This window comes from Diabrotica undecimpunctata, chromosome 1 (assembly GCF_040954645.1).
Source record: "Diabrotica undecimpunctata isolate CICGRU chromosome 1, icDiaUnde3, whole genome shotgun sequence".
Taxonomy (NCBI): Eukaryota; Metazoa; Arthropoda; class Insecta; order Coleoptera; family Chrysomelidae; genus Diabrotica; species Diabrotica undecimpunctata.
In genome coordinates, this window is record NC_092803.1 from 13349657 (window position 1) to 13363934 (window position 14278).

Below are 14278 nucleotides of genomic sequence, written 5' to 3' on the forward strand. Positions count from 1 at the left end.
TTGAAGTACTTGATTTTTGTAAAGAAAATGGTATCGTCATGCTGTCCTTCCTCGCTTACACTTCTCATTGTCTGCAACTTCTTGAGAAATCAGTCTAGGGACCTTTTAAAAAAATTTACAGTGCCAAGTTACGATATTCCTGGATATTGGCACTGCCCAAAGTAATAAATCCTACGAATATTATTTCTGGATTTTGTTTACTAACGCTGACCTTTCAAGCTCAGTTGCACATAAAGAGCAGATTTTTCAAAACAGCGCAGTCAAAACTAGCCAGGCTGAGACTAGCAACGTTGAGAATATGCAGTCACTTCTGCTTCGTCTTGTGCCACTCCTATCGGAGATTGGAAATCATCAAGGCTATCCTGGCCTTGTCTACAGCTGACCTAAAGAGTTCATTAGTGGTACAGCCAAACCACTCTCTCAAATTACGCAACCATGACATTCTTCTACGGCCTGGATTCCATCACAGGAGCACCAATCTATGTCTTCTACGAGTAAAAATATTTCTATACACCTGTTCACGGTGACTTCTTAACAAATTCGTCTCTATCCAAAAACTGGAGGGCGGAAAAATAATAAAAAAGAAGAATCCCTTGAAATCTGTAGTTCTTAAAAGCACTCCAGTAAAGAAAAGGTCATAGAAAAACACTGTAGAAAAAGAAGAAGCCAAAAAAATGCTACAATAGAAAAAATAAAAAAAAGGTCAAATAAAGTGATCAAAACTGGCACAAAGAAGAAGATGAAAAAAAAAAATAATTTCAAAAAATATAATTCTAAGGAAGAGGAACATTGTGTCATATGTATGGAGCCTTGCTTGAAATCCATACCTGGTCAAGACTGGATACAGCGTATGTCATGTAAAAAATGGGCACATATTGAATGTTGCAAGGACTGTAAAATGTACCTCTGACTTTAAAACTAGCGATTCAGAATTAGTTTTGAACAAAACCCTTATAATTTTTGTCAATGACATCAATAATATATTTTACTTTTCATTTTGGTACTTTTTTTGTTAAATAAATTACTTTAATATTATATTGAGTGATTAATTTTAACCTTAATATCCATTTTCTTGGATATGTATATACGTATATATGTATATACTTGTCTCAACCTGCCTCCAGCTAATAACAACTTGCCGTCATGTGCGGAACATTGATACACTTTGTACCATTATACAAAAATGTTAATTTTGGGATATCAATTTAATAAAAAAGTTATTATCTTAGAAAATTTGTAATATATGAAAATATGCTACAAGAATTAAAATATAAATTTTGTCTTAACTTGCCCTGCTCTCCCCTTTGTCCCGTTTGTAAGGAAATCTACCTGTTAATTTTGTGGTAATGAATGACATAAATAATCGTGTTTCCTAAAAATTAAACGAAATTCTCTCTAGAGAGAAATGACACTTTATACATTGGCATTGAAATATATCAAGTTTAAATAGAACTACCGGTTAATTACATTTAAATTTTATTTTCAATTTCAACTTCCTTCTCTTTCTCACTATGTCCCCTCAAATCCTCTTGAATTTCCTCCAAAGTCTTCCCCTTTGTTTCAGGAACGATCAAATAGGCGATAAAGCTAGACACGATATTACAAGCGCAGAAGAAATAAAATGGAAAGTAGAAGCCTACACGGCTATTAAGGTAGTAGAAGAGTTGATTACTTATAAAAGCAGCACTACCAAACACGAATAGCAAAATGGTTAGAGCATTAGCTTTTTGTCTCGCCGAAAAGACCTCTCCTAACATTAAAGTCGGAATAACTGCCATTCCAAAAGAAGAAAATATTAAATATAAAACCATACCGGCCAGCGGTATAAAATTAAAGGAACTGACGTCTATGTCTACATTTTCATCTAAATAAAAGTATGTGGCCATGGTAAATAATACAACAGCAGTTGCCAGTAGGGATGTTATGTATCCCTTTCGTCTACCAAGCCTATCAACGACAAACATAGACACTATGATATTAAATCCAAAGTTTAGAGCTGTGTAAATTTGTGCGCCTTTAGTGTCACTCAAGAAACTACCAGATTTATGAAAAATAAACTGAGTGTAAGCCATGAATACATTAAGACCACCTAACTGCTGAGAAAATCTGAGGAATATACATGCCAGTAAACCTCTTCTGCTACTTCTGGTTTTAAATAAGCTTTTTAAACCCTTTTGGTCTGACATCTGCCTCTCTACGTCTTTTTTAAGTTGGATGTAGTCTTCATCTATGTGTTCTTTCCTTTTTAAAAATTTCAAAGATTTTTTGGCTTCTTCTTCTCTACCTTTCATGACAAGCCAATAAGGCGATTCTGGCATAAAGCTAAACAGTATCAAAAACAAAACTGGTAAAGTCACACAAACGCAAGAAGTCAGCTGTACAGACCAATAACTACCAATAACGGCAATTAAGAAGTCACCAAGATAAAAAGTAAAAGCTATGGAGTTGCCAAAGGTTCCTCGAACAGTAGGATTGGCCACTTCACCTATGTATATCGCAAACGCTGAGTAAAAGCATGCATTACCCATACCAGCTAAGGCTCGGGCAGCATAAAATACGTACACATTCTTTGCAACTCCAGCTAATACCCAACTTAGTACTTGAGGAATACTGATTAACATTAGGGTTTTCTTTCTTCCTATCACATCGCACAAGTGAGAGAAGATGGGAGAGCTGGCCATCATGGCTAGCGGTTGGATTGTGACGAAGTATGAAGCTTGTTCTTCTGAGATGTCATAGTTAACTTTATCGTGGGTAATTTTGATGAGGAACGGTGAACTCCAGGCGAACAATAAGCCTTCGGTGAGTCCGGATAGTGAACCTGAAAAACACAGTTTATATTTATATATGTAGTAAAGTAGAGATGTTTATCAAATTTAAGCAAAAAGAGAATATAATTTAAAAATTATGTTTGGAATAAAAGAGCAAAAAGCTAGAAGTATTCCCGTAATAATTATCTGTTACAAAAACCACGTTAATATAAAAAATATAGTAAGACTATGCAACAATTAACTTTAAATATAAAGAGGGTTGATAGAAGTAAGTACCTTGGTAACCACACCCTGGTTTCTTCCTACAGAAGTAGACAACTACGGTCTAGAATTAGTAAAATACCTTTACTATAGTTAAGAATTAAATTTGTCTTCAGTCGATTCTCAGAAATGTTAATGCAATAAAGCGACGACATCTTTACCAGTTTGTGATGATAGATATTCTAGCATTTTATATTTTAATCGTCGATTTTTAGTCGACAGAATATTTCTTGAATTAGGGTATATGTATCCTCGCGAGATTTAATAAATGTACTTTCAACATGTTGTCATTGAATGGTATATTTTTTGAGAGAGCAAGTTGATGATGTCACCTTTTCGCTAGGCAGTTGTTGGTGTTGGCTCCAAACATCGACTGTGGTATGACGCATTGTAAAAACTTCTACAGGCTATGGTGGAATTTCAAATGCCGTTTCCTCTTGTTCAACTAACGGAACTTACACTCACAGGCGTAGATAGTGTAGTCAGAATGCAAAACGACTTTTCAAGACACTTCCATTGTAAAAATGGACTGAGACAGAGAGATATACTGCCGTGTATCTTATTTAACCTTGCACTAGAAAAAGTAATTCGAGAGTGCCATATTAATACGAATGGCACCATCTTTAATAATTCTGTACAAGTGGTCGGATATACAGATGACATAGACATTATTGCTAGGTCCACAGAATCTCTGATCAAAGCATTTCGATCACTAAGGGCGTCTGCACTGAGAATGGGATTAAAATAAACGCACAGAAAACCAAGTATATGTATTGTACCAGATCAGGCAACCAGATACCTAGACTATTAATTGATGATCTGGAACTGGAAGGTGTGGACACCTTCGTCTACTTGGGCTCGCTGGTAACCAAAGACAATAATGTCAGCGAAGAAATTAAAAGAAGAATAGTGCTTGCCAATAAGTGCTATTATGGCTTGAGGAAACAGATGGCCCCAAAACTATCCAGAAAAATTAAAGTTACCATATATAAAACACTAATAAGGCCAGTGTTAACATACGAGTCAGAAACATGGTCACTTACACAGAACGACCAAGAATTGCTTAAACGTTTCTTCTTCATCTTCTTCGTTCGACTAGGATTACTCCTGTTTGTCTGCCTCTTATTCTGTGTCAGTCATTGTTAACTGTACAATATCTTTCCACCTTTTTGGCGGTCTTCCAACGGGTCTTCTGCTATACAGCTTGTTGTTTTTACAGATGTTCTCTAATCTATCTGGTCCCATTCAGGTTTACATGTTCGTTCCAGTTTTTTTTCTTGTTTTTATCCACCTGTTAATATTTTGAATTTTGTATTGTTCGCGTATACTTCTATTGGTTTGTGTCTCTTAATGATATACCCGCTATTGATCTTAATACTTTCATTTCGATATTGTTGATTTGTTGTTTCGTCTTTCTTGTATCGGTCCTTGTCTCCGCTGCATATGTTAGGATTGGTCTTACTGTTTTCTTGTATACTTATTTTGCTTTCCATGATCAGATATTTGTTTCTCCATATTGCTTCTCGGAGGCAACCACTTACTCCTGCCGCTTTTGATGCTTGCCTTGTGGTCTTTGTTCTTATATCCCTGTCACTAGTGATCTCTACTCCTAGGTAATTGAATTTCATTACTTGTTCTACAATTTTTCCGTCTGTTTCTAGTTTGCATCTACGCGGCTCTTTACTGATCACTATACATTTAGTTTTTTCTACTGATATTCTCATATTAAGTTTGTTTGCTGTGATGTTGAAGATGTGGAGCTGCCTTTGTAGGTCATCTTCGTTATCAGCAATTAGTACTGCATCATCGGCATAGCATAGTATCGTGGTGCATAGATGTTTCGAGAGAAAAATTCTGAGGAAAATATATGGAGGAGTCCAAGAACAGGGTTTGTGGCGTAGGCGCTACAACTTTGAGTTATACAGAAGTTTTGAGGAACCTGACGTTGTAAAATGTATTAAATTAGCACGCCTTTGATAAAAAGGACATGTAATTAGGCGAGATGAAGATGCAACGATCAGAAAAATTTTCCAATGACCAATGGGAAGAAGAGCCAGAGGAAGACCAAAACTTAGGTAACAAGATAACATAAAGGATGATCTAAAATCCATCGGAGTTAAAGCATGGAGAACATTTGTCAGAGACAGGGGCGAATGGAAGATTGTTCTGAAGAAGGCTTTGGCTTATAACGAGCTGTAATGCCACTGATGATAGTGATGATGACGCATTGTCCATAACAACAAGAGAACCTTGCAGAAGGTTTGGTAGAATCTTTGAAAACCAACCTTCGAATTTTTGAGCGTCCATTTCCTAATCGTTGGTAATCGTTGGTTTTCTTGAATTCGAATAGTAACAAGCCGTTTATCAAAAAACCCGAATCGCTGCCTATATGTGTTATTGTGAGCCTCCGTCCTTTACCCACTGGCGTTTTTAAACCTGTTGAAAATCCTTCAATGATGGCTTGTCAACGACTTTTAATTTCAAAATCTTGCCACACATTTGAGCCAGTATAACCTTGACTCGGCCAAGTTTAATCTTAATAGTACACTTTTCTTTCTTTACGACTTTACTGTCAGATTTTCTGTAAGTAATGTCTTCTTCTTCTTCTTCTTTGGGTGCCGTGTCCGTATTCAGACGTTGGCCGTCATCATGTTTACAATTTCCTGAAACCTTTCTCTGTCGGTTGCTGCGCGAAATAATTCTTCTACTGTGGAATCACACCATTGTCTAATATTACGCAGCCATAAAAGTTTCTTTCGACCAATCCATCTCTTTCCTTTCACTTTTCCTTATATTATAAGGCGAAGTAGATGGTATTTAGGTCCTCTAATTATATGGCCGTAGTATTCTGTTTTTCTCCTCTGTATGGTGTTTATGATTATTTAGTAATGTCTCTGCCACAAGGTAATTTTATCTTCTTATATAAAAACACTGTTCCTGCTTCTTTTCATATATATTTGATATTCATTTGCCCTAATTTTCGCAATAAAACACGTCGTGATATTTTGGGTATAGAATCATCGCAATTTAGTTGGACTTCAACTTTCTTTAAGGTTGGGATTTCGTTCCGAAAAAAAAGTGTGGAATTTCCTTCCGAATAGTACATTTGGTGTCATCTTCAAGCTGGATGTGTTTTCCATCTTTGGTTTAAATTTTTTCTAGAAATACAAAATCCGATTTGCCTTCACTTTGTTTAAAATTTTTTAGAATTCTGTATACAGTTCTCGACGACACTTTAGTTAAATTATTGCACAGATCGTTGATCAACATACTTTTATTCCTTTCACGTAATTCACAATTCACGTTGTATATAACAGTTTTTTCTTTCATCAAAAAATTTGAACATCTTTTACTTTGACTGCTCTCGCCTTCCATGTTGCTCACAATACTAAAATACGTGTTCACTGCTTCAATAATCTAATGAAATAATTAGACCGATTTCAGAATTTTATCTCACACCAAAAGATGTAATTAAATTTTACGACTTCTCGTCGTTGCTGTCGAAAACTATTAAATTATGATACATACTACATATTTGAGTTCTTTTTGAATGCATTATGGCGGATATTTAAAACACTACCCTAAACTAAATCTTCCAATTTTCGGTCAATTCTCACTTAGTATTGCTGTATGGTGTTATCCGTAACTGGTGCATATATACATACACTTTCACTTGCATAGGATATTACAGGTCTTATGAATGGTAAATTCGGTTATTCAATTAATCTATTGTGTCATGTAGTTGCCAAATATTTAAACCAATGGACTGTTTAGAGCCCATTGTCACATACAGCCTATTCTGTCCCAACAAAACTCTGTTAGGTATATACAAAAAAAAATTCGATAAAACTAAAAGATACATTTTATGAGAACTTCGTCATATCAGTAATGATATATCGCAATGAATCATAGACAATAAAAAATATAACAATGAACGTATGTTATGAAAATGCGAATTCTTAGATGGTAGCAAAAATTTTAGTGACTAAACGCAATATGAATTGAATTGTTTAGTATACATAGGACGTATTTAATGTATTTAACACGGCGAGAATCACAAAATACGAGGAAAATTGTGTGTCGAATTTCTGGGAGGTATAGAAGAGGCCGGCACCCAGAGAGAAATGTGTAAAGAAATTTGACGAGCTGACTCAGCTTTACGATAAATATAAAGAAAAAAATACGCCAGAGTGGCAACGGAGCGGCGATATGGACACTGAAGCGGCCTATACTGAAAACGAAGAAATAAATAAAAAAGTGAAGAAAGACACCAATTTAAAAAAAAAATCAGTAATCACAAAAATTTTGTTGTCATCGGACTTCGATATTACTGATCAATATTTTTTTCAGTAATTTCAATTTGTTTTTATCCTTTTATATCATTTGTGAAGAATGATGGATCGGTACATATAAACAACTTATTATTTTTCTGTATTTTCTTATTTTCTAAACGAATTTGCATGTATTTATCACTAATTTAATAAGCACAACTGCTAAGTAACGAAAATGTGATGATATTTGCAGTTATAAGGAAAATAAATATTACTAATAAAATTTAAAGTAATTCTAAATGTAGAAACAATTAAAAGATAAAAGCTTTTATGGTAAACTACATAAATTGCGGAAAATTTGACATACACTGTTAATATTTTTCACATAGCTGTGGAACTCTGTCTTTCAAACAATATCACTCAAATCTCTTAAAAATAATATTAATATACCCTTTATCTAGCCTGTCACCGCTTAATAGCTTGCCTGCAAACATATTAATTTGATACGAACATGATAATAATTAAAAAAACAGTTTTGGAAAATGCAAAAAATTTTTTGAAACATCGATAATTTTTTTAGTTCTTTAGTAGAAAACGGTTTTAATATCCTTTTCACTGTTTAATTTTGAATTCTGAGGTGACTAAATTCTTATAAGTTCGAATTTATGCTCAGCTCTAAATGTATCTAGATGCATATACTTGAACAAAAATCATTCAGATAAAAAAAGTAAAAAAGCAGTCTAATTCTAATTAAAAAAATGGTAATATTATTCCAAGATAATGAAAAACGTGACAAAAAAAGTTAAAAATAGTTACCAAGTTCGCGATAAAATAGAAATATTGAACATTCAGAAATAGATCTGTATCCTTCACAAGGTTAGTAAATAAAATGCAATATTATTTAACCTGAAGTAGCAGAAGAGCAAAGAATGTAAAAGAGTTAATGCGATAATAGCTTCATCTCAAAATTGTTTTTATTAAATATAAATAAAAATTTTTTATAATAAATATAACAAATAGGAACTATAAAACTTAACTTATAACCTAAACTTTTTGGGGTATCAGTAAGAGTCCTACTGCTTAACACTTATCCATGCAAGGTGGGTCCAATAGGCCCGAGACGCCAATTCGTTTATTATAAACTGATAGCTACAAGTTTCCAGATTTCAGAGTGTGTAATTTTTGAAACTAAGGATGGAATTAGCTGGAAGAGTCAACCACAACCGACAGGACGTATGCGGTCCTGCGACATAACAAAAAGCAAAGTACACAAAGTACTGGCCAAAGTGTAGATGATCCTGTTGATTTCTTTTGTTTGATTGTGGACGAAAAAATTGTGAACGAAATAGTGAAGTGTACAAATAAAGAAGCCGAAAAAGTCCTGGGGATAGAGAACTGGAAATATTGCGACTCTACAAAGCTATATGCCTTTATTGGACTACTACTAACTGCAGGGCAGCTGAGTGCCAATATCCATAATGTAGATATACTTTGGAGTAAGTTTTATGGACCTACTATATTTAAAGCTACCATGGGGTTAAGACGATTCAAAAATTTGCTAAGATTTGTTGAATTTGACGATAAGGACAAAGAGCAGCAATACGCGATGTGTGGAATCAAGTTAACCAAAACTTTCAAAAATACTATTTACCAGGAAAAAACATAACGACAACAATATACATAACAACATAAGCAACTTATTCCGTATCGAGGTAGGTGTCCTTTCAAGCAGTATATGCCTTCAACGCAAGATAAGTATGGCATGAAAATATGGTGGGCCTGTGACTCAGAAACATATTGCATTTTAGGTGAAATACCATATACAGGAAACAACGGAAATACAGTAGCCAAAGGTCTTGCATCTCAAGTTGTAAAGCAACTTGTTGAGCCTTATTATAATTCCAAGGAAAATTTGACTTGCGATAACTAATTCACTGATATTGGTCTTGCACATGAATTACTGGCAAATTCACTAACTTTTGTGGGCACAGTGAAAAAAAAATAGGAGATTTTGTTTCTCGGGAATTTCTACCAAACAAGAACCGTTTAGAGAAATCTTCAATTTTCGGATTGACTCCAAAAGCATCTCTTGTTTTTTACGTTCCAAAAATACAAAGAAATGTCCTAGTCCTGTCTACTATGCATCACAATGCTTACTGTGCAGATGATGTTGACAAAAAACCAGATATGATACTCTATTATAATAGTATGTGGTGTCGATACGCTAGACCAAATGGTTCATAAATATAATGTGCAAAAGAAGAACTAACCGTTGGCCTTTTGCATTTTTTATGAATATTTTAGACGTGGCTGGGGTAGCCTCACTTATTACTTGGACAAATTTACATTCAAAATGGAACGAAATCGAAAATGAAAAGCGAAGTTTGTTTCTTACAACGACAGCGGAAAAACTAGTGTTGCCTCAAATGTTGAGAAGAAAATCAAGGGGACTACAATGGAAAATAAAACAGTGTATTGAAAAATGCTTACAGTAAGTTGAACCACGCAATAAAAAGCAATAACAAGAAAAACCTCCAGTTTTAACAAGGAAAAGGTGTCACATGTGCCCAACAAAAAAGGAAAGGAAACAAAAATAAATTTGTAAAATATGCGGTAGAAATGTGTGTAACGATTACTGTATAATTAAAAAAGTTTGTAAGTATTGTAATAAAGAAAAATAAATCCATGTTTTTCTTATTTTCATTGTTTTTTAACCTAATACTTAATAATTTAATTTGTCATATCAATTTGCTATTGTAGTTGGAAATAAGCTAATCTTGTGGCTCAGTCTCAACTAAAATAGTAAATTGATATGACAAAGTATTAATGTAAAGGTAAAATAATAATATTCTTCTGACTTATGCGTTTTATTCATTTTGTCAAAGATTTTTCTTGTCCTCACTTTATACATGTACATGAGCTACTAATTACCATAATCTTTTCTCAGAAGGATTTTCACACAATAATGAAAGGCAACAACACCGTAATCTTTTTCCAGGGTATGCGTAAACATCAAACACTCTTTTTAAATAAAATGGCTTGGTAGATTTACAAAAGGTTTTATTTACTTATTGATTAAGTCTTTATTTGGCTCCAAATGTTTATTAGTTGTGAATAAATATTTTTTCTACAAAAGTTTTCTTGCATTTCATTATTTTGTGCAAATCCTTCAGGTAGATCGCAACCTCGAGGTAGCCCGCATACTATAGTAGTATCTAGTATTTTTAAATCTAGACAATTTAAATTAAACTTTAATAAAAAATTAAAAAAGAATATTAAAAATATATGGTTAAATATGAATAGTACATTCAAGAAAAGTGGTGGGCCTAACAGATACGAGTTGCCCGGTTACGTAAGTAAAATGTGTTGCCCAGATAAGGATTAAGTAAAAAGCGAATGACACATTTGACGGAAAGATACCTTAAGAAGGTTCTTACCTTTAGAGAGACACCCAATATAACACAATTACTTTTTGACTTCAAAAGATATGTTGAAAGACACAATAGTCCATACGTAGTAACTTTTTGCTTGAGTAGCATTACTAAACTTAAATTGAATATGTAGGAACATTCAGTACCGACAATCTCTTTAAACAAGTACTCTGTTTGTAGATGACAAGTATGTAAAATAAAAGAAAATGCATCAAAACTGTATTTCGTATTTTAATCTCAAAACCGTATTTATCAAACATATATTTCGATGGTATCAACAATTTAAACTTGGTTGGGGTAGCATTAGTAATGAGTTTCATGAAGGTGGACCTACAATATCAAAAATGGAACCAAACATTGATGTTGTACGACAAATAATAATATATCGACATAACTCAATTATATTTAGAAGTCGGCACAAAACAAAATTTTATACAATCATTTTATGTGAATTTTTCTTTTTGCGTTGGATTCTACGCAATTTAACTTAAGCACTTTACTTTAGAATATATACTTTCTTTGCATCCCTGCAAAAATCAAATAGAATAAGTCACGATAACGATATATTAACAGAAGAAACGTTTTACAAAATGTGTCCGGTTTAACAAAAGCTATATATAAGTTCAACTTTTCCTATATATATAAGTTCAAAAACATTTAGAATATATATATATATATATATATATACATATATAATCAATTGTTTTTTTAAATGAAAAATAAACTTGTACTTACCAATGAGTACCGCCATAATCTGTGGCCATTGAGTCTCCCCCTTGTACGCACTACCGGGAAAAAACTTCCTTACGACCATCTTTGCAACAGCACACACTACAGCTAGTACAACAACTAATATAGCTAACTGTCACCGCTATTGTCCGATGAGCACTGAAAACTGGAGCTTTAAATATTTCTATTGTACAAAAACCATCGATGTCATTAGGCGAAATTCGTTATCATAATGCATTTAATTAATTTGGCAGCTAACTAGTTTATCGATGAAATTCTTATTTTTTGTGTAGTGGTGGGAAAAACCGTGGTTTTAAGGAAAGTGTTAATAAACTTTATTTCCCTGGATGTAAGAGAACGCAAAACTTTTGTTTACGAAAAATCTACAATTAACCACGGGAGTTAAAATTTTGTTGAAAATTTAATAGTATGTTTATTAAACTTGTTAAGTAGGCTAGTGCTTTTCATAAATTTGGTTAAAACAATATGTAATAAATAAAATATGCAAATGATTAAACATCATCCTTTACTTATAAACAAAATATAAACAAAGTAAAATCGATATTTGATTTTAAATATTTTGTCAATAAATGTCAAATATTTTTATCGCATATTTTAATAATTATAAACAATTGAAAAAAAATGCTTACTTTCGGGTTGAATTTGCAATAATTTTGTTTATAAACACTTTTTAGTTTAGAAAATCTCATTTTAACCAGCAAGTATTTTCAAGAAAGTCGTCCGTTGAACGTTTTCATCTACAATGAGTAGTTTTTTCACAATATTGAAATTAATGGAAAAAGTCCCTTTTTCGTTTAAATATTAATAAAAGACCATGACGCAGTAAAAGTTTCGATACCCACGAGATGGGTAGTAATTTTTAGATTTTTTTAATGCTTCGTTTCCCGAGGTCGTTGGCCACTTCACTATAAGATCTTTTTCTACCGCTGTAGTTTTCTTCTTCTTAGAGTGCCTTTCCGTTCCGAACGTTGGCGATCATTCTGGCTATGATGACTTTGTTGGTTGCTATATGGAATAGCTGTGTTGACGTCTTTCTATATTTTTCTACCGCTGTTGTTCCTCATTATTAAAACAATAATTCGCTCTCTGTCATTAAAAACCATCTTTATTGCAGAGTTTTTAAAAGCACATAAAATAACTGTCAGATTTAGTTATTTATGTAATTTATTTTGCAAAACTTTTCAATTTCAAGCTATTGTCAGTTTTATAAATTAATGAATACTGAATTACGTCAAAACTGTTTGGCACTGAGAAGTTTTATTTATTTAAGACCGTGACTAGATAAAATACTAAGGAACACGTATTAAAGTGAAGATTTTAATAATAATACAATATACAAAGTGTTGTACATAAAAAACCAAAGTGACTAATGATATCGGAAAAATGGTAAATCTGGCTTAAGAATTTCCTCACTTTTGGTCCACCCTATATATATATATATATATATATATATATATATATATATATATATATATATATATATATATATAAGAAAAACTGGATATTATTGACAGTCGATATAAACAAACAACAAAGCTTATTGGGGCTGAAGTCAGTAGGTTTGGGGATGTTATAGAAATACTCTTTTGACTTTTGGTCGAGCTTTCGGAATTCTTTTATTCCTTCTTCAAGACACTGTAATTAGAAGAAAGTGTAAATATTTACAACATATCTCAAATTGTCATTACAACTTACTAGTCGTTGAGATTATTTTTCTAAAGCTACGACACTCAACATTAAAAACACACATATAAAATATAACAATTAAAATAAAGGACAATATACATTTTAAAATTTAGTTGGAAAGATAAAACTTTAAAATTTTGTTAGTGACATCTTTGCATGGTGTGTTTTGACTGATCCATAGAGAACAGAAAAAAAACAAAAATAGTGTGATTAAAAAGTAATTAGGAGTTCTTGCTATTATATTAATGGAATTAATATGGATATATATTTTCCATAATTTCCTTTTTGAGGAAGTTTCTTCGGACGTTTAGTGTTCAAGATGTCAAACGATCTGGTCGACCAACAATTAGTGATGACAAAAAAATTGACATAATTTCAGAAATGGTAGTGAACCCTACTTCTTCTACAGCCCAAATTGCATTTATCTATGGAATCAGTGCAAAGACAGTACACCGAGTGTTGGCTGAAAACAAATTTCATCCATACAAATTAAAAATTATGCACCATGTCAACTTTTAGAAGATGACCCTGACCGAAGACTAGAATTCTGTGAAAATATAACAACACAAATCCTCACGTCTTTCATGAAACGCATACTTAATTTAAAAAAAAAATAAATGTTTGGACAGGTATTTTAAGAAACCACATAGTTTGGTCTGTTTTTCTCAATACTAACTTAACCGGTGAAGTGTGTCTGAAGATGTTACAAAATGCAATTGAGCCGTTAATACTTGAAATTCTGGAGGATAATCCAGATGAATTAGGCAACTTGGAAATACGTTTCAACAAGATATTGCTCCTGCGCACCATTATGGTGCAGTAAGAAGTTACCTAGAACATCTGAATGGCCAGCTCGGTCACCGGACCTTACACCATCAGATTTTTTTCTGTGAGGATCCTTGATACCTAAAGTTTACGCTACTGCACACGACAATATTGACATTTTGAAACAACGAATTGTTGAAGAATGAAGGGCAATTTCCTCCGACACATTTGAACGAGTACGGCAAGAGTTTGGAAGTAGAATGCATTACTGGCAGGAAGTAGATGAAGCACATTTTGAACACTTACTATAAGAACTGGTTGTTAAATATTTATTAATTAAATG

General features: G+C 33.0%; 2 protein-coding genes across 3 annotated transcripts in view; both read right to left on the minus strand.

Moving 5' to 3' along the window:
* rk (G-protein coupled receptor rickets) overlaps positions 1-14278 on the minus strand; it is an 896029-nt gene that overhangs the window by 145145 nt on the left and 736606 nt on the right. The gene's annotated exons all lie outside the window — the stretch shown is intronic.
* On the minus strand, positions 981-11597 carry LOC140437775 (facilitated trehalose transporter Tret1-like). Its single transcript, XM_072527497.1, has 2 exons — positions 11470-11597; positions 981-2821 (listed from the first exon to the last, which is right to left on the minus strand). The coding sequence occupies exons 1-2, from the start codon at positions 11546-11548 to the stop codon at positions 1470-1472; spliced, it is 1431 nt and encodes a 476-aa protein (XP_072383598.1). The 5' UTR covers positions 11549-11597; the 3' UTR covers positions 981-1469.

Coding starts and splice junctions, on each gene's coding strand:
- LOC140437775 (XM_072527497.1), bottom strand. CDS start 11,548: ATGGTCGTAAGGAAGTTTTTTCCCGGTAGTGCGTACAAGGGGGAGACT. Junction 2,822..11,469: donor GATTATGGCGGTACTCATTG/GTAAGTACAAGT, acceptor TGTGTTTTTCAG/GTTCACTATCCGGACTCACC.